At 41.3% G+C, this 24,884-nt stretch overlaps 1 protein-coding gene across 1 annotated transcript in view; it reads right to left on the reverse strand.

The window, feature by feature from the left end:
- The window catches only part of DDRGK1 (DDRGK domain containing 1), a 40,396-nt gene that overhangs the window by 10,985 nt on the left and 4,527 nt on the right, over positions 1–24,884 (reverse strand). The window contains exons 2-5 of the mRNA XM_075752820.1: positions 22,879–23,040; positions 11,963–12,069; positions 9,966–10,067; positions 142–264 (exon numbers count right to left, since the gene is read on the reverse strand). Coding sequence (XP_075608935.1) covers positions 142–264; positions 9,966–10,067; positions 11,963–12,069; positions 22,879–23,040 — 494 coding nt within the window. The remainder of the gene's footprint in view (positions 1–141; positions 265–9,965; positions 10,068–11,962; positions 12,070–22,878; positions 23,041–24,884) is intronic.

Below are 24,884 nucleotides of genomic sequence, written 5' to 3' on the forward strand. Positions count from 1 at the left end.
ATACACAATTTAGCTTCTACAAGCAAAAACATTTGCCTGACTCCTACTTTCAAGTTCATTTTACATGAGACAGAATGCAGTAAGGGCAACCTGAGTATAACAAAGACAAAAGAAACTGCAATAACAGCCTAACATACGTACCTCTTCCTCTGTCATTGATTCTTCAACTCCTTCCTCTTCAACTACAAAACTCTCCTTCAGCTTCAAGTATTCTTCATACTCTCTCTTCTCCTCTTCTTCCTTTGCCTTTCTTTTTTCCTCTTCCTGGACAGAAAAGATGACAAGTGGTCAGTTTGCTCCTCCCTAAATCACTAAACTAAACTAAGGTTTAGTTTTAAGTAAAGCAGCATCTTCTTTATCTGCAGTCCGGTTTTACTAGGACAGACAGCAGATAAAAGTTTCTAAAATTAGTCTAAGTTCTCCCTTAATGGCATCATTAATTTCACAAGCCACCCTTAAGGTAGTAACCATCTCACATGGTAGTGTAAGCTCGCACACAGTACACCTAGCCTGGTTCTTAACAGATCTGACATGGGAGAAACCCCCTCTTATATAGCAACCTGCTTTCTTAATTTGCATGAATATGTTTCTTCTGCAGATCCCATGACAGGAAGTCCCTGCCCCTAGCTGTACTTGATGCAACATCCACACTGTCAGCAACTGGCCCCAATTCTGCTCTGACAGGCACTAGCGTGCATTGGGAGCGAGCACAAAGAGCAGCGAAGTTAAACTGGTGTTCATCTGTCTGTGAGAAAAAGCTAGCCTGTAAGAGTTTCAAGTAAAATCTCTTTCTTATGACATACAAGCAAACTATGTCTACATGGAATGTAAAGAACTGTATAAAGTATTTTAGGCATAAGAGACAAGATATGATTGTATTAACAAAAAGGGTTTTTTACATGTTTGATTGTTAATCAAAACCCACAGGCTCTGCTTTTAGTTATCTGCAATAAAAATAGTTTCAGTTACCTGCCCTGAAAGAAATGTTAAAGTCTTAAAAAAACCCCAAAATAACACTGGCCCAGAAAACTCCAATCCCGACATCAGTGAAATGGTGACGTATACTAGGTAATGTAGAATAGTCACACATTCACACAGCAACGCTGTGATTAAAAGTTTTGAAATGTGATAGATCACTTAAATGTTTCAAGTAAGAACAGGTTTTTACTGGGACCTCAGCAATTTGCAGCTTTCCATGATTTTCTTTTAAAATTTGTTTTGCTCTTCTTCAAAAAACTTTATACATCTAACTTCACACAGAAGAAAAAATGTTTCCTGACACAATGGTTTCTTCTGCAGAGAAATTTATGTTTGTACAGCACCTGGTACAACAAGATTCCAATTTGAGTGGCCTCTGGTTGCTATCACATTGCAAAGGCTTGATTAAAACTTAGAAAGAAGAATTCTTCAAATTTCAATAACAATCTCTAGGCATTCCTTTACTATTAGCACAGGAATTGATCTCTTAAAGCACAATTACATTGATTTCTAAATGCTTGCCTGCTACATTTTTGACACTAATATGGTAATTGCTTCCTTAAATGGCTGGAAAGCAAACACTTGCTCCATTAAAACAGAAAGAGACAGGAATAGGTAATTAAGTATATTGAAAAATGTCCATATTAAAATAGATGCCATGTAAGGCCAAAACCAGCAAGATACCAGAAATAGGGATGGGAGGGTTGCCCTTCAGTAAAAACCAAAGAGAAAGTATATTTCGTCCCAACTGTGTTTAATCAAACTCCGAGAAAGTCATGAGAAGCAATGCTACCAACATACAAGAAAAACAGGACCAAAAGGATCTTACCGTATGTGCAAAGTCAAAACCATTTCTTTAACTGCTATGTCATGAAAGACAGATTGGAGGAAGTTCTTGAGACAAAACAAGACAATTTTCTGGGTCATTCATCACTGTAACGATTATTAGCTAAAGCCCAACAGTAGATTTTTTTCCTTATAAGCACTACAGGTGCCAAGAACAACATAACCATATTTCATTTGGAAGTGACAGCAATTGTTCTTTTCTTGTAAGTGCATTAAATTTAATTTTGCTTCTGGAAATACAAGAATAAGGTCCTTCCCCAGGTCTATTACAGAGCTTGTAATTCAACAGGATTTGAAATGAGAAAAAAAAATAATCACAAAACCTGAAAATTGCTTTGGCAAATTTCTAGATGATTCTACAAAAAAAATAATCAGAAGACAGTGTTCCATTTACAACTGAGAGCAACAATAAGTAAGAAATATTTTCCTGTTTCTGGAAAGTCTAACAACAAATGAACAAGACTCATTCCTGTCTTCCTTATCTTTCTTACCTACTTGCAGAACAGTAACTTCTGTTTTATCAAAGCATACCAGCACGTTACTATCAGTACCTCCACTTCCAACACATACAGAAGAGCATCCCTGCTGTTAGACTGGCAAAACACTCAGCTCCCAATCCCTAAAAGCCAACGTGAGTTTGTTTTCCAGATCCTAAATTCTGATGCTACAATCAGCAGAGCATTTCCAGGTGGTCTGAGCCACTGCTTTGGTAGCTAAAGCTTGTCAGCCCTCAAAGCCTCATGTTTCCTGATAGTTGTAGCCTCCTCCAAGTATCTCCAGCAGCTTGTTCATCTAAAAATCCCAGCCACTTCCTGCACAGTCTCACGTGCTTTACCACCTAGATTCATCTATGATTCAATCTGTCGAAAAGAAGGATTTAGCCAAACTGTAAACTGGTTCAAATCCAAGAGGAGAGATGACTTTGCATAACTGCACTGTGAGAAGCAACCAGCAACAGCAGTGGAAGATGAGCAGGGGGAACCCTAGCAAAGACAGGGCTGTCTGTTAACACTTATTCTCACCTATTTTTTTTCCACCATCATGCTAGTAATCTTCTTTGACATGCCCAAGTCATGCAACAGTTGCAGGTTGGTGCAGGGTCAAATTGAGGCAGATTGCATTCCCACAAAAACCAGTTTGCCTGTATGCATAACCCACACAAGGAAACACTCGCAGCACCCCAGGGTCTACTAATGAAAGAGAGCCCAGCACTTGCTTCATGCAAGTCATATAAGGGGCACCCAGCTCAAATATAAATTTAAAAACCCCACATCTTTGTTTGTTAGGTTTCTTCTGATCTCATTAACTGCTGTGGAGTTAAGTGGTAAAGCATGTGGCTCAGAGGAGAGATAATAGCTGGGCCACCTCCCTTCAGCGATGGGTGGGGTGGCGGGGAAATCCCAGCATCATGGAAATTTGGTAACTGCAGATGCTCACCTTCAGCTGCTTGCTTTTTTTTTTTTTTTTTTTTTTTTTTTTTTGAAGCAGGTTTGCTTCTCTCCTCACCCATCTAAATGTGACCCAACCTGGGGGCTTGCTACAGTGTAAAGATTTCTTTTTGATCCATTTACTATATTGCATGTGAAGAACAAACTCTCCCACTCTGATCATGTCTTTATTGGAAAACATACTAATAAAAAATAATCACTCAAACTTTTCTTCCTTCTCTCTTTTTCTGACAAAATGTCCACATTATCACTGCTAGATCGACTCTACCTCTGCATGCTTGCTCTGAGTCTCATGTGCCACCTTGCATAAGCAGAGACCCAAGAGCTTCCAGAACTCCGTGCAGTCTGTGGATCTCCAGTGCTCTGGGAGACACTTTACAACACCATTTCCCCTTCCTATATCAGATCTGGTCAGCACCAACTTCCCACTGCACCCAGTCCCAGACCTTCCACTGCTCTCCAGGCTCCCTCTGTCCCACCTGCCCACCAAGGATTTGCTGTGAGGCTCTTTTCAGATCATTCCTTTTTGTTTGCCTCTTACCTTGACTGTTTTGATGGCATCAAAAACATTAATTGTGCCAACTGCACAAGAGCCCAATTTTTTAGCAGGTGAAACCCATAGTGACTTGAAAACTCTTTTAGCCTTCAGCTGGAAGCAGACCTTGACTCTTGGGATCATAAATCCCTCTGGAGTCCTGGGATGCTACTTGAGTAACTGCACTGTTCTGGCTGGTTGACAGATTACAGCCTTTGAAGGTTTATCATGTGCTACTATTTTTAGCAAAGGGTGAGGACCCTTACAGTACTGTCCAGCAAGAAGCCATTGAAACACCATTTCTAGCTTTCGATGCAGTAACCCATTTAAGGTGACACTGAGACCAAGGGATATGGGCATATAGAGTAAGTAGCTTTCCTGAGAGCTTTGCCTAAGCAGCTTTCCCTGAGAGGAAACTGCTAGTTGTCCAAATCAGATAAAAGACCAACTTGCTGACAAACAAATCATTTATAGGCAGCTTATTCGACTGCAAAGTCGAAGAGATCTCATTGCTAGTGAGGAAGGTAGAGCAAACACTGGACTCTCCTCACCCACCACCCGCTTTCAGTCGTTCCCTGTTCGTGGCTGTTTCCTTAACATGCAGAATGAGGAAAAGCATACTGCTTCCTATGCCAAATACTTTGAGGTTCATGGGCCAAAGAAACCCTCCTTGTATAACATTCAGTTTTCGTGCTCTTAATGTAGGATCTGCAGGAAGTGAAAAGGGACTCTACAAGTAAATAATTTGGCATAGAACAGATGGATCTCTAGGATTCCTGCCCCCCCCCCCCCTGTTTAGACACAAAATAAAAAACCCAAACAACAAAAAAACCCATTTAGAAAGTCAGAGTAAGTGTTCTTACCAGTCCTCATCCCTTCAAAATCAGAGTAGAATGAGCTTTCTGCAAGCTTTTCAACTTGTACTTCCTTAGGAGAAATTAATTTTCAGGAAAGCGTACACACTTGAAAACTGATGCTTAAACTGAAACTACATAGCAGTCTCCTCAGCCTCCAGAAATGCACTGTTTATGCATGAATAGTGGAGATAAATGCCAAACAGATAATGAAAAGCTCTGCCGAGAGGCACGCAAATCTCGATGTTCACATAATGCTAGACATAATAAAATAACTCAACAATCAACATTTTAAGACTTGGTGCCTATTCTTACATGATCAAATATCAAATCAAAGACCTGAAACTTTAGGGTCTTAGTTCCCTTAGATCCCCTGTGATCACTAGCTGATCCTCCATTTCTATAGCTCTGATGATCCAGACCATTTTTATTTAGGTATATTTATTTATGCAAAACTGAAAGCCTAAATGAACTTGCTCTAGTTTGGAAACTTTGGGCACAGCTAAGCTTGAGCAATACAGATCTCGTTTGAATGTAACGGCGAACAAACACCAATCCCCACTCCTGCTGTGGCCTTTTATTTCACAGCCGTTAAAAGCTTGTTCGCTGGAAGACTGGTAGTTTTTCTCCTGTATCAAGGTATGTTTCGAGAGCAGTCCACTCTGCAATGGATTTGCAGGCAACACGCCCTATTCAACACAACATTTTAATATAGAAGGGTGATGACTGTGAGCCCTGCATCTGCACAAGCAGTTTCCTTAGCACAGCAAAGCTAGGCTGACGGAGTAAAATCTACAAAAATCCCTGTGCACAGGAAAAAAAAAAAAAAAAGTTCTTGTGCGAGCAACCTGCAAGGCTTTGTATGAAGACACTGTCTTGCAACATCAGAGGAAGTTCGCTCTCATTGATAAGGTGGCGGTTGGTAAACCATCTCACCACTAAAAAACTCCAAGAGTGAAAGGGAAATCCCCAGGGTAAAGCAGAGCTGAAGCAAATGCCAATTATAAAGGAGCTTCCTCACATGCATAGCCAATCAGGTCATCAGAACACTGGAAAGGAAACTTGAATTTAAAAATATATTCGGTGGTTTGCAACACTGGAGCCAAGGGGCAACCACATTTTATTTATATGTGCATACAAATGTATTTAAATAGAACCAGGGGGGTATTTTTCTCAAGAATATGCAAGATTTTAGCCCCCATAATTCCCTTGAAGGCCCCGTTCCCACTTGTAGCACAGCACTGCGTAGAATTGCCCAAAAATAATTGGAGTTATCAGTTTGCCTATATAACAAAGTGGGTTTTCATCTGATTCAAGAATTCATTATTTCCACTAGACTCCATATCTCAAACTATTTGAGTGGGGTGTGTGTATGAAAACGGTTAACAGTCCTGGTGACTTTATCAAAGATCAACACAGGGGAATTTCTAGAAGATCTGCACGCTGCAACATGATTTTCTATCCTCCTGAATCTATTTGGCTTCCCTCATCATCTGACAAAATTTTAGATGGTATTTAGTCGCTCAGGAATCACCCATTGCAGTTGACTAGGATTCAGTTATTAGTTTAAGGCTTTGCTGAAACGCTGAAAGGAAACTCCTTTACACAAAACCAATCTCAACGGTCACAGAAGTTAGCACAATTTTGGTAGCACTTCTTGGGAGAGAGATTGATAAAAAGGTTCAACTGAAATTTAGCTAACAAAGGTGGTTGCATTTGTTTGGAGACCAACTGCTCATCATTTAAGCTCCCTTGTAAACACACTAACTAAATTTATTATTTGCAATTAAATTAAATAAAGCATAACCACCCAATTTATGAGGTCAAATCTTTGAATGTGCTGTAAGTGAAACAATAAACAATTCACGCAGTTATGTCACTACTTTTCCTGCAGGCAGTAAGCCTTCATCAGTGGTCTTAAGACCTTCCCTGTACTGCAGAAGACAGACATAAAAAACTATCAGACTTGCCACTGTCACTATACCTGCAGAAATACTCTGATGTACTGGAAAAGGAAGGGGGAAAAAAAAAAAGAAGCTATCTGACAACTGTAACATTTCTCAGAAAACCTTTAGTGATAAACTTGAAATTTCTTGTGCCTTTTGGGATTATAAAAGTTACAGAAATGTCAGTAATCAAACTGCCTCCAAAAATCGTACCACCAGCCTCCTGCTGGTTTTTTATCTTGTGACTATCAATCACTATGTGAGCTACCTTTTGTAATTTTGCCTTTCCATCTCCTAACTTATATGGGACAACACTATTATCACAAGGGCTTATTTGTGACAACATGTTACTTGTGGAAATGAAGAATCCTTTCTCTGGAGGAATGTATAAATGACATTTTATCCTATGTATTCTGTAAAAACCACAATAAATCCACTGATCCATTTACCGCTTATAGATGAGAGAGGGAGTGTCTTTTACATCATACAATCAGTCTGTAACAAGATTTGAAAGATAAGACGTTATGATCATAAAGACGGGCTATGCTTACATGCACAGTAATCAAGTATCTATTCAATTCGTTTCCCTTCCTATCACCCTGTCAAGACTAAAACACTGAAGTCTTGTTATTACCATGCTCCCTGTAATGCTGCTTTCTTTGCTGACTGAAGCAGGAACTCAAGCAACACGGCCTAAACATGTACAAGTCTTGAAGTGTTCTGTTTCCTGTTAAAGGCTTGGATAAAGACTTCAAATTACTAGAAAACAGCTGGGGATGGACATTAAATCCTGTCAGGCACATTTACTTTGATCCACGTTCAAAACATTCAGTGGTTAGTGGATTATCAACTTGTCTTAACCCAAGCGAAAAATAAAATATTGAAAACTTTCCCCTGAGCAGCAGGATAAAGGTCATGGTGTAGTCTGGTGGGCTGGCTTGCTGCTCTGATAAAAGACTACTAGGAAAACCAAATGAACGAACCCCATTAAAAAGTTACAGAGTTTAAGTAGCCAGGGAAGGTATTGGCTCAAGTGAGTAGCAAGCTAGATTCAGGCATCTGAGCAATTTTCACAATTCTAATAAGTACTACAAAATTTAAAAAGCAAACCAAACAAACAAAAAATCAAAGCCTTAGTTTATATTCCTCTTTTTCACTAAGCGTTGTGAAAAGGAAGAGGAAGTGTTTTAGTGCAGTTTTAACTAGGAATACTGAAAATTAAAATAAAAACAAAGAAGAGTTTCCTCATTGAGCCAAAATAAATTACTTAGCCCTAAACTGAACAGAAGCAAATTAAAAAAAAAAAGCTAAATGTGTTAATAAGCACTCTCCGTGTGAAGAGATCTCTAGTTAGAATTTCACCCTTATTTTCTACTCAACTTTTTAATCATGCCTGACTGATCCTGATTAGCCAGCTTACGCTGCTAAACCCCAGGTCAAACCCACAGCAATCAACACGGTAATATCTTTGTCCTGTGCTACAGCTTCCTTTGAGCAGGTTGGCCAAGCTCAACTGCAATTTGCTTAGCAATTCACCTGCTGTGCTGGCTACCACTCTGGAAGGAACTGAAATTCTGTTCACCAGCAAGAGCTGGTGCTACTGAAGTGTGTGGGCAGGGGAAAAGCGGTTGACACAGATCCACAGGAAGCCAGGTCAGATAGTTCAGCTGTTAGGAAGCACCTTGGCTAAGCACAGGAGTGGCTCAGACTAGCTGAGATCAGTTATTCAACCTCAGGGTTCACGCTTTCACCACTTCCAGATACTTCTAAATTTGGACATCTTTCTCAGAAGGGTAGCTGTGGAATAACTGGTCCCCTGGAAGTTTGTTCAAGTTGCTTTACAAGTCAAAGTCTCGGACCATGCTACAAATCCTGATGTTATAGTACTGACATTCACCTCCTCCATTTCAATTTCTGAAATTCAGGTGCCTTCTATTGATGAAAAGGAAATGAGAGAATTCAGAAGATAAAGGATTTTGGGGAGGATAACCCCAGAAGTAAATGTACATTCTACAAAAGATCTCATGGACACAATCTGCGTGTGTAATGCATAGGAAATTTTTTAAAAATTGCTTTATCCTGCCTTCACGCCCCCCAAAGGAGGAAAGGAAAAAAATGTCTTTTCCTCTTTTAAAATGTCATCAGCAACACACTCTACTTACACAATCTGTGCTTAAAATAAATCTGCTCACTACACACCAGAGACACAAATCTCCATGCATGTTAAAGTATCCCAGAAAGCTCACACTGAAAGCTGGGGGCTATGCTCCCCTGGGACAGCAATTACTCAGCACAGGATTGTGTAGAACACCTTGGTCCTTGCCTCCAGAAGCACGTTGCAAAGCTACCACACAACTTAAGCACCAGAGAGCATGAAGCTTATTCCTAGCTCTTAGCCAGTAGCACTGTTGCCTAGAATACACGAAGCAGCTCTGAAATAAGTTTGACTCCCTCGCTGATGAAAGTATTCAACAAAGGCATTTCAGTTGCACAGTACCTGTTTTTCTGGGTCACTCCTGCTAACACACACCTTCATATGCATTGTTTAGAAATCTTTAATTGTGAAGCACACATAAATTTGTATAATTATCATAAAATCGTATAATTTTACACAACAGTCACAATATCGGTCACTGATGTCTTTCACTTTCTGCCCTGCTGGTTACAGCTGTCAGGCAGGCAGCACTAAGGAGCATAATGGAAGAGGGGCCCGGTGAGATTGCAAAATCTCCTTCGTTAAGAGACACTCAGAGCTGGGCTGGTCAAGTCCCAAGCAACCTGCTCTAACAGGACATGGTTTGAGAAGAAGGATAGACCAGGTGGTCTCCGGAGGTCCCTTCCAACCTACATTATTCTATGATTCTGTGATAACCAAACTTCTCCTGTCAGACACCAACCCCCAAAATTTCTCTCACAACTTGGTACAGCTCTTTCCTCCCTATACCTGCCCTGAAACGGTTCCCAGATGGCCAACTTCATCAGCTATGTTTGCCAACATAACAAATCGACCAAAGAATCTGTCACTATGGCATACAGCAGAAGCAGACCCATTACCAGGAGATTGCGTTTCCTTTTGCCCTAGACTCCGTGGGTGAGTGCATGCTGCTATTGATGTTTGGAGCAGTTTTCACTTCTGCCAAGCACTTAGGGGAACAAAGCTGGGATCTACAGTTGAATAACTGAATATTACTATAATTCAAATAAAATGGAACAACAACAACAACAAACTCCAAATTAAAAATGTATGCAATAGTAATGAAAGCCAAAGGGAGTTCTGCTGATCACAGAACTTACATAGAAGCAATCTCAAAGACAAACTTGGTTCAAAATTTCCATCTATAAATACAACCAATCCCACCTGTCGTTCTTCCTCGAGACGTATTCTCTCCTCTTCTTTCCGCCTTTCCTCCTCTCTTTTTGACTCAAGTTTTTTCCGTTCTTCTCGCTCTGCTTCTTCAGCCTAAAAAAACCCAAAACATTACGCGAGCCAAGCCTTACTCTTCCTGAATATACATTTTTAAATTTCATATTGTGATATCATGGGGGCATTTCTTACTATCTTCCTAGGTGCATGTTCAGAAAGAAACAGTAAAGAGAATAAGAAAAAAAAGTCATTATCATTTAACTTCCCCTCCCCCATCTTCAGAATACTTAACATTATGATAAGTTTAGAAATTACCCTTCTCATGTGCATTATCTATATCTCAGTAAGGGTTTAAGTTTAGTAATAAGCTCATATCCATTTAGTCATATTAAATAATATTGTGTCATGGCATTCTATTTCTCCTCACTTAAGATTTAGTTAGAATGGACTCTAAGGAGAGAAAAAAAAAAAAAAAAGGAGAGGGGAATATAAACTCCGTAAACTCAAGTACATTTAAATTCATCATTAACCTGGGCAGAATGTCTTAAAGACAACGTTGTACTGGTCTCTTCAATACGTTTTATTATTTGGTTTTAAACCAAACCTAGCAAAAAGATTGTTGCAAAATGGAGGAAAAAAGGCATTTAGTGTATTGCTTAGAGATTTATTTTAATTTGTTCTTCAGTCTCTTCAGTATATTTAAATTTGAAAATATATTAAAAGAACAAGCAGAAGACATTCAAAGGGAGGATTTGTGGCTTTGAATGTTTCAGAGAAAAAGACCTAACCGAGGAATTTATCTGTCTACATGGGAAAATAAAAATCAGCATATTTTAAAATGAAACAAAAGATTCCTCACTCCACCAACTGATGCTTATCTAACTTCATTCAACTTTGCTCAAATTTTCCACAAAAAAGCAGCTAATTAAATAGAATGAATACGGAAAGTAATGACAAAATGGTTAAAGCACAGAGTGAGAAAAAAATTGTAATGGAAGTTTATATATAACACAATAATCAAGTTTATTACCAACCGCCCTATCTACAGGGCATACCACTATGGTGTAAAGCAGAAACTGGACTTAAACCTCAGGTGACACTAAAATGGGATGTCACTGGCTTTGTAAAATTCGTGAAGTCCACTGTGCACTCCAGCCTCTGTTATGTAAAGGCTGTTTAAGTTTTATCTGCCTCTTGCAACCCCATGTTCCAAGTTACAGAACAAACAAAAAACCAGAACAACTAAAAGGACTTAATGCATAACCTCCCGCCACCCACAAGCACACTTCAGAAAGTAAGTTTCAAAAAGCCTGTTGCTTCCCTGGAATTAACAGCAACATGTTGGGCAAAACTGAAAAAATGCAACAGTATTTAAATAAGTAGTTTTGCACATAGATTTAAGAAAGAACAACTGAAAAGGTACAGTGTGTTTGTTCTGCATACTTGGTCTCTGTCTAAGGGCCAAAATCTGTCTGCATCATAAGATTTCAGTGGATTACACGGTCTGCTTTTCATCTCCCCCATCCATAAAAACAATAAACATGGCTAAACATAGATAAACCCAGATAAAGTTTTTGCGTTATGAGAGCACATGAAACACTACTTAGAACTGCCCACGGTTTTGGTCACAGACCCGTGTTACAACAATGCTATGTGGGCTTTGGTGTATTTTTAAGGGGAGACAGTTCTGACATTAAGCTGCAAGCCAGTGGAAACATAAAAAAAAAAAAAAAAGTATTCAAGAGTTTAACTCCTCTCTCCTCCCCACGAGAATGCCAGAGAACCTAATGGAAAGAAAACAAGACAACATTTTCCGTGGTCCTCTTGGGATATGACATAAAAAGCCAAATTTACATTTTTAAAACAAAAACACAACTGTTGTGTGATGACACTGCCTTTGCCTTTCTGGGGTGTCTGTCATCACCAGTTCTTTGCTGAGTACTGCTATTCAGGCTCTGCTCTGGGCTCTATACGTGGCAGGAAATGCTTACCTCTCTCTGTGCTTTTCTAGCTTGCTTCTCTTCTAATTTCCTCTGCTTCTTTGCTCCAATTTTCCCAGACACCTGAAATTCTGGCACCTCCTCAGCATCATCTTCCTCTGCAACATTGTGTTAAAGAGTAAACAACAGATTTTAAATAATCTGTATAAAGTCTCTTTGAGAAACTGCACTGCTTCCTAGCAAAGCAGCAGCAGATGAAAAGGAGACACACATACATTTCACACAAGACCTATTAGATGGAAAAAGGCATGAAAAAAAAAAAGTCACACAGGACTGCCAAAGCCACAGAGTAGAAGTAACATGGCAAACACACACTCAAGTGAAGCCAGAAGTAAAAATTTACTTGAACTTTTGAAGGAAGACTTTTCATAAATATTTCCTGCTTTCCACAATTAAAAGATATACTTTCTCTTATACATAAAACATGCTAATGGTTGTATTTGTATAACTGGTTAACAGCCACCTCCAGAGACTTTCTTCTCAGTTACCTTTAAGCTTAGCACAACAGACATCCATTCAAAAAAGCGGGATTCGGAGCCATGCCACTCATTCACTAATCCTAGCCTGATACAACTAACCTTTGAGGACGGGAAGAAAAAAACAAATCCCTACAGTGCAAATCCTGGGCTCGATTGCAACAAAATTACATGTAAATAGTTCCCCGTTATCTGACAATCGGTTGTTTATAAAGATGATTTCTGCAACTGTGGAATGTGAAAGCGTCATGCTCAAATGGTGTGCAAATGCATTATATTTCTGCTCACCCAGGGGCTAAGTAAGACTAAAGAGCTTTTAAAAACTGCCATTTCCTCCCCCACCCAATGTCTCATGAACATTTGGCCACTTCATTTGCTAATCTAAATCAGTCCTTGATCCTACAACATAAGTACTGTGGATTGACCTCAACACTCAAAGAGAAACCATAAGCTCGCTTCAGGAAACACTACACAACGCATAGAGATTCATGGGTCTGAATCAGGCGGCAGAACCAAAATGAAAGATCTTTATCGAATGGATCCCTTTTGGGGTAATTTATACTTTCAGCATCCACAGTGCTGTTCTGCTGGATGCTGCCTTTAGATCCACACACTTGAAGTCCACTGGGTAATCTGAAGAACAGCACTGCCAGCTCCTGCAATTTTCCTGAAATGCAACGTTTATTTAGGGAGGGAGAAGGGGAAGAGTGTGCAGGGGAAATTCTTCCTCAGTTAAGTTTTAGCCCTCATCATTGGGGGGCTGGGAAATAATTCCCCACTCACACAACCCCTGAGCCCCTGGTTTCCAAGACTGGGCCAACAAGAAGAAAAAGCCCATTATGTTTGATAACCAGTTTCACGAGAGCCTGCAGCAGTTGTACCTGGAGCTGATCGTACTGTGGCAATCACCAGAACCGGTTCAGTAGGGCTGGCAGCAGGATGTTTTCTGCAGGGAACTCTCTCCAGAGCGCCTGGTCCCCTTTTTTGGGCGCCCAAAAAGCTGCTGTTAAAGGAGCATATAGATGAACGAGACTCGCCCTTTTTTTACATGTAGAATTAGGTTTGAAACACTCTTGTTTTACTAATTCCAATACACAGTATAGTACTATGGTTAAGCCACCGAGACACATCATCAGAAAGAAATGTAATTGAGAGCTGTGTAGGTGGCTCTCAAATAACTTCGCTGTTTTCAGGATATGGAAGTTAATATAGGCAGGCTTGCTGAATTGGGCTTCAGAGAATTACTGGTATCTGATTATTGAGATGATCAAAAGGGTTCCCCCTTCCTACACCACAAAGAGGGCAACAGGGGACACTCAGACTTGACACAGTTGCTTCTACAATTTTGCTGAAGCTTAAAATAACTTTGTATTTTAAATACCATGCCAAGGGGAGCTCCAAACACAATGGGTGAGCAACCCAGCATTGGCAGTTATAACTCCAAAATTAACAGTTCAATACTGGTATTATTCTTTAGAAAATTATTTCTGGAAAACACCACAAGTATAAAACACCATCTATGCACTCTTCAACCTGAGGCTCTGAGCGCTTCTCAGATTTCATCTATATTAAGAGTACCTGAGCCAGAGGTTAGGCAGAAATCTAGCAAGGCTTTCAAAGCTTTTTTCCAGTCCTGGATCAAACATGCCTTTGTTCAGTAGCATTTGCTTTCCTCCCGTTTGAAGCATTTGATGTGATCCCATAAGTACTACTTCCTCCAAGCTTGTTCTAGTGCACGGAGCTACAGCCAACAAGACAGCCATGCAGACGCAGCCCATGATTCAGCAGAGCTTTAAAGGTCAGCTGTGCACTAAACCTGGGTGCAACTAGTATGTGCTAAATAAACCTGAACGTGCTGACAAGAATATAAGCACACGGTAAAAGGATTTGCTGAATCAATTGGTTATTATAGCAGAATAGCTCCACCAAAAGCAGAGGGGATGCTGCAGACAGCCAGTGAAGTTTTTTTTTTTTTTAAAAAAAAAAAATAAACAAGCTATCGTTTCAGCAGCTTTTAACAATCGCTTTTCACATACTCATAGTTGCCAAAACTAGTAGACCTGATGGGGGTCAGTCCATAGGAACATGCACTCCATCTGCCCCTGTGCTTCAGATGTGATGCAAGATGTTCAGTTAATCGCACTCACTTGTTGTGAAAGCAGTTCATCATCACCCAAAGCACTAGGGCTGGCCAGCCTGAGTACACACTCAGTTGAGAAACCTAGCAACATCAGACATCATTGTATAGTTAAAGCTGAAAATGTATTTTTGGTTGAAGGCTGATGTTCTCCGGTCCTCTGTACAGTTTATCTGATGTCTTAAAATGTGACTGTTTCTGGGATGTATGTAGGGTTGTGGCAGGAAAGGGAGAGAGGTTTAGTGCTCCAATCTTGACACAAGCACTTCTTCAGTAGTGACTTTCCCTCACTGCTCACAGTACCACAAGACAAAAAAGTCCTGTCACCACTTCAGGATATGGGGCTGATAAAGAACACCAAACCTCAAGGCTACATAATGCTCTTGAAGGCTCCTGAACTGCTTGGCTGTGACATGATGGGACTGCTTTCAACCACAGTCACAATTCTACCATCTTCACAGAGTCCAACATAACTATGTTAACTGTGTCCTGGGCTGCATCAAAAGAGGTGTGACCAGCAGGTCGAGGGAGGTGATCCTGCCCCTCTACTCTGCTCTTGTAAGACCCCACCTGGAGTACTGCATCCAGCTCTGGGGCCCCCCAGTACAGGAGAGACAAGGAGCTGTTGGAGCGAGTCCAGAGGAGGCCACGAAGCTGATCAGAGGGCTGGAGCACCTCTCCTATGAGGACAGGCTGAGAGAGTTGGGATTGTTCAGCCTGGAAAAGAGAAGGCTCTGGGGAGATCTAATTGCGGCTTACCAGTACCTGAAGGGGCCTACAGGAAAGATGGTGAGAGACTGTTTATCAGGGAGTGTAGTGACAGGACAAGGGTAATGGGTTTAAGCTGAAGGAGGGTGGATTTAGATGAGATGTTAGAAAGAAATTCTTGACCGTTAGAGTGGTGAGGCCCTGGAACAGGTTGCCCAGAGAGGTTGTGGATGCCCCATCCCTGGCAGTGTTCAAGGCCAGGTTGGATGGGGCTTTGGGCAACCTGGGCTAGTGGAGGGTGTCCCTGCCCATAGCAGGGGGGTTGGAACTAGATGATCTTTAAGGTCCCTTCCAACCCAAACCATTCTATGATTCTATACCAACATTTCCAGCGTTTGTGAAGCATTCCCACCAGCTTCCAGCTCTAAGAGACAGAAAGCAGAAATAGTCCGACTTACAGTGATGCTGTCACACCACTTTACATATTCTGCTTTACAGAAACATGGGTTTTGCTCAGCTAGCCAGCTGAGAGGTATCTTAGCTTTGCCTTAATGTTTTGAACATATTGAGAGGCAGGATGACAGGAAACAGTCAGTCACGCAGGCGTTTGAAACTCCTGAAATGTACAGACTACTGTTTAAAAGTACTTCCCAATACCATTAGAAAGTGTTTCTGGAGTGCTGATGTTGTCTATCAGGACAGGAATTTACCAGCTACTGTGTACAGAATATGCAAAAACTCCAAACGAAGCAATTCACATCATGTATTTTAGTTGCCCTTGTCATCTGTGTCAAAGAGTCCATCTTGCTTTCCTTTAAGTTTTGGAGGTGAAGCAAATGGATTCCCATCCACAAAAAAGGATGAAAGCTGCACACGTGGCTACTCACAAAAAGTCACACAGCTAGCTGCTTTATTTACTATTTACGTAGCACCTAACAAAAGGAGTAAGAGAAAGAGGGGGGAAGGTGCCAGGAAAAACAAACAGTTCATCCTGCAGGCAGAAGACATATGCGTGTTATTAACATCGAATAGATCTATGACACCAGGCACTGGAAAGGAATCGGTCCACCATATGGAAAGGTGTGGGCATTCATGAGTAACACAGCCCTGCGGTGGTACAGTCATAACAATTTTTGGTTTTAATTTGGTAGTTATCCAGTTTAGGAACTGAATGAGACATTGGTTTATTAATCTGAAGCCACAAAATCAGTCTACACTTAGGACAGAAAAAGGCCAGCAAACAAGGGACATCAGCCCTTTTGAGCAGAAGTCAAACGACTTGAAGTTTTTTCTCAAATAAAGCCATATGGTGTAACTGAGAAACCACACACCTACCTCTTCCACACACCATCTGCGCTTGAAATGTCTCAAGGGCAGATACACATTGTGGATACTTTGATAACACTAAAGGCACTTTCTATATGAATAGTAGCAAGTCAAAATTAACTTTTGATTCACTAGTTAGGATATTAGTAGTCAAAGTTTAACTGTACTAGAAAGGTTTTCCTACTGATTAAGCATTAAAATTATTTCAACTACAAATCAATTAATATAGTTTCACAAGTACAGCATGGAACCACATCAGTGTTTCTAAGTTTATGTGTTTTCCAGATCTTTCGGCACACGAGTACAGGGAGATGCAACATTACATGCAAGGTAGAGTCTGCTCAGAAAAAGTCCTTCTTTAGAGAAATTCCAGCACAAACACATTCTCCTCTAAGTTATGCACAGTATCCATCACTGAATGGGAATAAAAAACCCTGTAGTTATTTTTTATATTATTTTCTCCCCAAAACTAGCAGAAAGCACTCATGCAAGATTTTTTTAGATGCAAGGTTTGAATGCTGGACTTAGATGCTACGCAAAGCACTAATGGGCATTTTAGCATGCCCAATTATTATATTTTTTAAAACTTCTAAAAACTTCATTTGTTTTGTGCTCTCTTCCTCAATAGCAATCAACACTTACAAAGAAAACCATGAGATTCTGATCTCTAAGTCTTGCCAAACAAAAGAGGAGAGGAACTTATGATTTATGTTGGAATCGTTAACTTTTCATTATCATATTTTATTTTAATAGCTAGAGAACTCAGACTGTCAAAAGCTGCTGGCTTTATCGCTACTGATTCTGTGGAAATAAATATAACCCAATGTTCACCGTACTGGATGTTCCTACATCTGTGCTCAGACGTACAGATCTATAAGCTCAGAGAAAAGGCATGAAGATGTTGCGATATTTAACCTTTTGGAGTTATATGCTGCTGCCCAAAGTAGAGAGCCTGTGCTTTGTACCAGTTAGGAATAAAGGTCATTGACAAAACAAGATTATTTCTTTGATGCAGTCCTTACCTTCTGTTTGTTAAAAAAACCCCACCAAACCATAATAATCCACACGAAGTCCTGTGTTTTGGCAACACTTTTTGCAACAAGTCAGAGGTTATTTGTCTGTAGGATGTGGAAGTGAGCACCTTTCAAAATTAAACCCTTGAAACCATTCCATGGAAGTGTACTGGGCTGCTTAGGCTCTCCTGGCATGTCCTTCTCTTTTGCCTCGTTTCTTTCACTATGTGGCTCAGCCTCACCCACAACACCCACCAAAGCTTTGCAGCCAGATGGTTCCCAGTGGTCTTTGATTTGCTTGGTGGTTTGGAGATTGCTATCATTTCTTAGACAAGTCTGGTTCTTTGTAACTACCCTAAATCATGGTGTGGCGACACCCACTAGTTTCAGCCAACAAAAACGCCAATCCCCCACATCAACAGCAAGTTTTGGTCCAAGACACCACTCCAAGTGACAGAAAACCTGGACTGCAAAACCTGTGTCCTACTCACTGATTGATTGAACAACCCTGGAAAAGGCACTTGGCCTGTGCATGCCTCTGTCTCTCCACAAACTGTATCGTGTGCTGAGGCAGGCACGTTTTCTCACTGCATATTTGTACAAAGTCACTGTCGGAAATAATGTAAAACAGTCCTTCAAGCAAACAGACATTTGCCTCAGATCATCATTCTCAATGATCCCACAGCGGGATCAAAACTACTCAACCATACTTGCCGTTATAAGTTCATTCCAACAAATTTCTTCTCACTTGATAGGAAATTACAGTGCTAAAACTTTTATGCAAAACATCAGGTTGGCTGGGTCACTTTACTCCAAGCAGCAAAAAATGTAGTGTCAAGAGAAGTACCTACTTCACTGCAGATCTCTTTGCAGTGTTCAAGGCACAATGAGCAGGTTTGGAAGCACAAGCTTAACTCGAGAATTGGTGACAGCTTTTTCTGCACATGACCAGCAACCAAATAAAAGCTCTCAACAGAACAGCTTTACATGTGCCCAAAGGTAATCAAAGTCCAAGTGGATGCACTCAGAGCACCAGTCAGGCAACAACAAGAAGCAAAGACACCCTCCTCAGTCAATAAATAAATAGGATCTGAAATTGGAAAATGGCTAATGCCATTTATTCCCACTACCCCATGCACCAAACAATCCTCAACCTGACTCCATTTTAACCCCCTTTCCCCTGCTTCCTTCCCCTGCTTAGCTTGGCCTCTCCTGCCCTAAATGATTCATACCCCAAATCCACACACGTTTATGCCTTGCAGTAAGTTTATTTTCAACTTGGCTGTAGCTAACCCCACAAAGCCACGTCTGTCTGGGTTCAATTTAAATGAAGATACAACAGAGCTAATTAAGTCTGCTAGCAGGGATATCAGAAGCAACCTAACCACATGAATACAGAACTCTCCTTCCAGACTCGTTTTCCACAGGGAAAGGCGTGGGCACCCTGCTACAACGTGCAGAGCAGATGTCCTCTGAGGCACACAGACTTTAACAACAGTCGCCTAGGTTGCACTGGGCTGCGTGAAAAACAGTAATGTCTTGACTAGAATTAAGGTTGATTAACAGAAATCAACCAAACCCATTTTTCTAAAGCCAGCCTGGAAGTCACGCTGGTGGAACACAACTCAGGGGTCTCAGTCATTTTGAGAATTACTTTGTCACCAATGAAAAATTTCTCCCTCAGCAATCTTTGGTCATCAGAGGATATTAATATGTTGATATTCTCATAACAGATGACCTCCTTTGAGTATTCAACTAACCACTGAAAAACATTACTCAGGCAAACCAAGACAGCGTAGGCACCCGGCTAGCGGGCCTGCCCCCACAGCAGAGTGCAGCCCACATGGAACCCGTGAATAAGGAACCTACGTATGCCGTGTGGGTTGCAATTCTGGTAGGAAAGTCGAGGCATTTAGCGCTTCATCATTTATTTTCTGCCCGTGACAATCTGCAAGTAATTTAGGTGTCTTACCCCACCCCACTGAGCTAAAGGAAGAATTACAACCTGGTTTAGCTCCACTGGCAATAGGTGTTGATTTGAATATTCAAAACAATCATTTACTGTCCTTGTCTGTATTAAATGAGTCCTTATCCAGACTCTCAAGTAAATAAGATTAATATTTCAACTACAGAAGGGACAATTAAAAGTTATCAAGATTCTGATCCTAGTGCCACAATTTGGTTTGGTTCCCCCCCCTCCAGTACTCTGCAAGAGATTTGAGTACTGGCACAATACAACTTAGCACAGGCAGCAAAAAACATGGGCTACTATCTTACCCTTGAAGCTTTATTTCTCATTCTGGAATTGAAATCTGATTGTTAGATGGAAACCAGAAAACACTCATGCTAACCACAACTCCAAAGCCTGCAAGTGTTGCTTTGAGACCATTTCCTAGAGTCAGCAGAACTGGCTCCCAACAGGCAGAATACTTTGGTGATAACAGCAGTTCCTACCTGACTCCACCTCTATGTCTGTAATGGTAACATAGATATGGTCAGGGCATCCTCATGCCCTTCCCGAGTTCAGTGCTAGAAATCTTGCAGCGATGGGTTGGTGTTATGCCTGCACCGACCTGTGGCAGAAGTCAGAGTGACACAGAGGAGGATCAGGTAGCTTTGCCCAAAGCTAAGCACAGGCTCAGAGTGGAAATTCCACGCACAGAACAGAAACTTACTAGTAAAACATTTTAACAAATTTAACAATATTTTAACAACGAAAAAAAATCCACTTCAGTTGCAGATGTTCAGAAGCCTTCTAAAGCAACAAGAACATTTACAAGTCAAGACTGAAGAAACCAGACTGGCTTGTTTTCAGTGTTTCTGCCTACATTGCCAAATAACTTCGCTCTTCAGCCCCGGGTGCCCCAACTGGTCCTGCATTGCCTGGGACTGTGCATCACTGCATGCATTCTGGACTCTCTTTCCATGCGAGTCAACTGATTTTTATAATACAAAACTCTGCTGTGGGGATAACTTGCCATTTCAACAGGTTCAAGTGGAGGCAATAATTAGACAAAACTGCTCTATATTGCAATGACAAACGCACATGGTCCCTGCACAAAGGAGACAAATCCAAGAGTGATTCCAGGCCTACGATAATATGCCCACAGAGTGGGCTTCAAAAGGTGTAACAAATCCTTTTCTAAGGGCGGGGGGGGGGGGGGGGGAACCCCCAAAAAACCAAACCCCACGCTAATACAGGTATCTCAGGGCCAGGCTGAGGGCTTTGTGGCACTGATGCAGCCAGTCCGCGACAGGGGGTAACCAGGGACAGACATTTACCTCCACGGCTATACTGCTGGAATCTATGCTCAGTCTCCAAAGGCTTTGGTGTTACTGCTGTGTAGCAGTGCTTAGGCACTTGGAAAGACCACCCCAGAATACGAGTAAAGAAGCACAAAACAGAAGCAAAGAGCAAGAACTTGGTTTAATTTGAAAAAGAAATTAAAAAACCTCAAATAAAACAGGGATGTAATTTCAAAGAAAACTTCATGCAAGAGCCGCAGCACTTGCATCTGATGTACAGTAAGCTGCAAAAGAATTATTTATAAAGCCCAACAACACAGATTCTTCTATTGCTAAAGTGACAAAGTAAGATAAGCCGTTTGCTTTGACAGCTTTGCTATCGGCCTTTGGCATTCAAACTTTTGATGTCTGGAGTTTTAGGTGAAAAATTTTTAGATTCAATTTTCTTTCCAGGATGTTATCACATGAAAAGAAATAACCACAGTTGAAAAGTTCAGGCCTGTCAATTTTCCATTTGTGAAACCGCTGAACACAATTAGCTTGAACAGCACGTTTACCTGTCAACGTGAGTGCAAGACACTTTCTACAAACTGCAAGACAAGAAAAGCTGAAGAAAGTGGAACCAGCCCCTAATCAAGGCATCACACAGATGTGTGCTCACTGTGTCTCACCTATTCAGAGTCCAGAGGAGGCCACGAAGCTGATCAGAGGGCTGGAGCACCTCTGCTATGGAGACAGGCTGAGAGAATTGGGCTTGTTCAGCCTGGAAAAGAGAAGGCTCCAGGGAGATCTAACTGCAGCTTACCAGTATCTAAAGGGGCCTACAGGAAAGATGGTGAGAGAGTGTTTATCAGGGAGTGTAGTGACAGGACAAGGGGTAATGGGTTTAAGCTGAAGGAGGGTGGATTTAGATGAGATGTTAGAAAGAAATTCTTGACTGTTAGAGTGGTGAGGCCCTGGAACAGGTTGCCCAGAGAGGTTGTGGAGGCCCCATCCCTGGCAGTGTTCAAGGCCAGGTTGGATGGGGCTTTGGGCAACCTGGGCTAGTGGAGGGTGTCCCTGCCCATGGCAGGGGGTTGGAACTAGATGATCTTTAAGGTCCCTTCCAACCCAAACCAATGGATCTTTAAGGTCCATTCCAACCCATTCTATTGCAGGCCAAAAAGACACACTGGTCTCCGCTGCAAACTCAAGTGAAGCAAAGCCCACTGTTATCAATACGTGAGCAGAAACCCTGAACACTGAACCCACAATCTGAAAGTAGAAGGAACCCAGGTAGGTGAATCATGGTGATATGGTCTCTGTAGTAATAAAGATAATAATGTGTGAAGCTTCACCAGAAAAGGGAGTGAGGTTTACAGGGTGTAGAAAGATGTTATTTATCACCATATTCCCATCTACAACCACACCACAGAAGCATAGCTATTAACTGTAGATCCAGCACAGGAACAGAGGACTCATCAACAACCTGCTGGCAGTAAGACAAAATGCTGCAGTCTGTGGTGATCTCCAGCTAATTGGCTTGATTCTGATCACCACCTGGATGGCTTCTCAGAAAGAAAACTCCAGATTTTGCAGAAATTACACTAGGGAATGAATGCTTCCCACTGATTTGCAAGAAAGCAATACTTTACTACAGCTTGTTATTCTAGTGCAAGGTGTGGATTCTGTTCACCCAAATTCAACCTGCAAGACTAGGCAGGAAATACAAAAGGCAGTTTCTAGGAAGTGAGTGAAGAATATGTTGTGATGCACTGTTGGCACAACAAACTGCCACAATTTGCCACAGAAGGAGGTAGATACTTCAGTTTGTGGTAAGTGATATCTAGAGATAAGTGATAAAGTATGGAGAGAAGCTGGACAGTCAAACAGATTATAGTGAAGCTGTAAATAATTCACAGTCAGCAAAACTGAAAAACTTTCTTCAAGAGCCAACCACACGCCTTCACCAACCTTAAGGCCTGTTTCAATGTTTGCGAGATGAACTGAACCAAACATTACCTTCCACCCAGTCTTCCGCCTGCTGCGCTCTCCTCTGGGCCATCATCCGGTTTCCCATGTTCCTCCGGCGCCGTGGCATCCCATCTCCCCGCTCTTCAGCGAGGGGTCGAGGCCTGACCACTGCTGCTGCTGCCGCCACATTTTGCTGGTGTTCCTCGTCAGCTGCAAAAGGGAAATATAATTGATGTGAGATTTGCCATTCCTGCTTGCTGCAGTTGTCCTTTTGCCAGTCAACTTTTGCAATCAGAAGTACAACACCAGTGCTGTTTTCCAAATGAGAGAATGCCTTCCCACTCTCATGTGGGTTTTTTTTCCCTGCACAGCAGCAGATATGTGCAAGTTGCTTTCCCATGATTAAGTGGAATCATACACTGGAACCTTCTTATTTGTGCACAGTGCTCTGTGCAACAGAATTTTATCCTGACAGCAGTTTCTTTTGCAACAGTGTATAGATCATCATCAAGAGAAAGCTATAGCTATCTACTGCTAATGTTATTTGATATGACAGAGCACACACACTTAAAAAACCCCCAAAAAACCAAAAATGACCACACCACAAAACAAAGACCCCACCCTCAAGTACTCAAAAAATGTTCTTATTTAATCTAAACTGATAATCTCTTTTTCGCTTTTTCCAGAAAACAATTCCCTTTATCTGGGAGGACTAGCAGTCTAATAATTTCTGCGTTACCAAAAGGTAAAGATTCAGAATTAGTTTTTTCCCCTTCAAAAGTGTTCTGATTTTTTAAAAATTTTTTTGGTACTTGTGTAACTTAGAAGTTGATTCATCTGAATTCAAACCTCAGAGCATGCATGTTTCAGAATGAAATACGTAAATGATTACACCTGAAACAAAACCTGAATAGCAAATAAGGACTACAAATTACAGCCATAATACATACAGGTTAACTTCATTCCACCACGCTGATTTAAACTGCAGATCTCCCAACAAACACATGTAGGGGAAGACAGAAGACTAAAGGTCGCTGCAGCTCTCACTGCCATCCTCTCTGCATATGCTGCAGTTACTAATTAAGATCTGACAAATGAGGAATATCATAACAGAGGAGCAGCTGAGAGACAGCATGGGAGGAAGCAAGGGACTGGTGGGCTCATTTCAGAAGTTCTCCATAGAAAGCCCTCTACCAGGTTTTTCTTTAAGACCTCCATGATCCTGTTGCTATCAGCTACGGTAGTCATGCCCAAACAATCAAAGATGATGATATTTTACCATTATCTAATACCTGCTTTGCATAACCCATTGATAAACATAACTGATATTTGTGTATGTTGTTACTTGCTCGGTCCTACAACGTATTAACTACTGTGCCCTATTTCAGTTAAATATTCAAATGGTCTCATGGAAAGCTGCAGAACTACTCATTTACTTAAACTCAGAACACATATTTTTGTGCTTTGCTGGATTGTGTCCCAGCAGGAGCACAAAATGCTTTCCACGCTCTGCCAAGTCTCCAGCATCCTCTGATCCAAACAATGCCTTCCTAAAAAACCCCCTACTATTAGCATATCTATGATCAGAAAATAAGATTCATTATGACTACATCTACATGACGATCAAAGGTGTGCTTGCAGCTCAGCATATCTCAACTAGCTTCAAAGCAGCTAACTTTGGTACTGATAACAATACAGCTGCAGCAGCACTGAGCTCAGCACAGGCTGCAGAGCAGAGTGATCTGGGGAAGTATTTGGCCAGCAAAGCCATCAGCAGTTCAGGATCGCTGCAACAACAATGTTAGCAGCCCCCCCAGCAAACTCCAGCGCTAACACACACCGTGACATTTCGAATTGAGTCACTGCACTGTCACACTGCTGTCACCATCTTGTTCTCATCCACTTCTTCTATCTGTGCACCGAAACAGGTCTGCGATAAATTACACTACTTCTATCTGTGCACCAAAACAGGTCTGTGATAAATTACAGAGTGTAGGCTCCAGGGATCCAATCACTTTGCTTCAAGAGTTGCCCAGTCTTATTTATAGCATGAT

Source organism: Balearica regulorum, chromosome 4 (assembly GCF_011004875.1).
Source record: "Balearica regulorum gibbericeps isolate bBalReg1 chromosome 4, bBalReg1.pri, whole genome shotgun sequence".
Lineage (NCBI taxonomy): Eukaryota > Metazoa > Chordata > Aves > Gruiformes > Gruidae > Balearica > Balearica regulorum.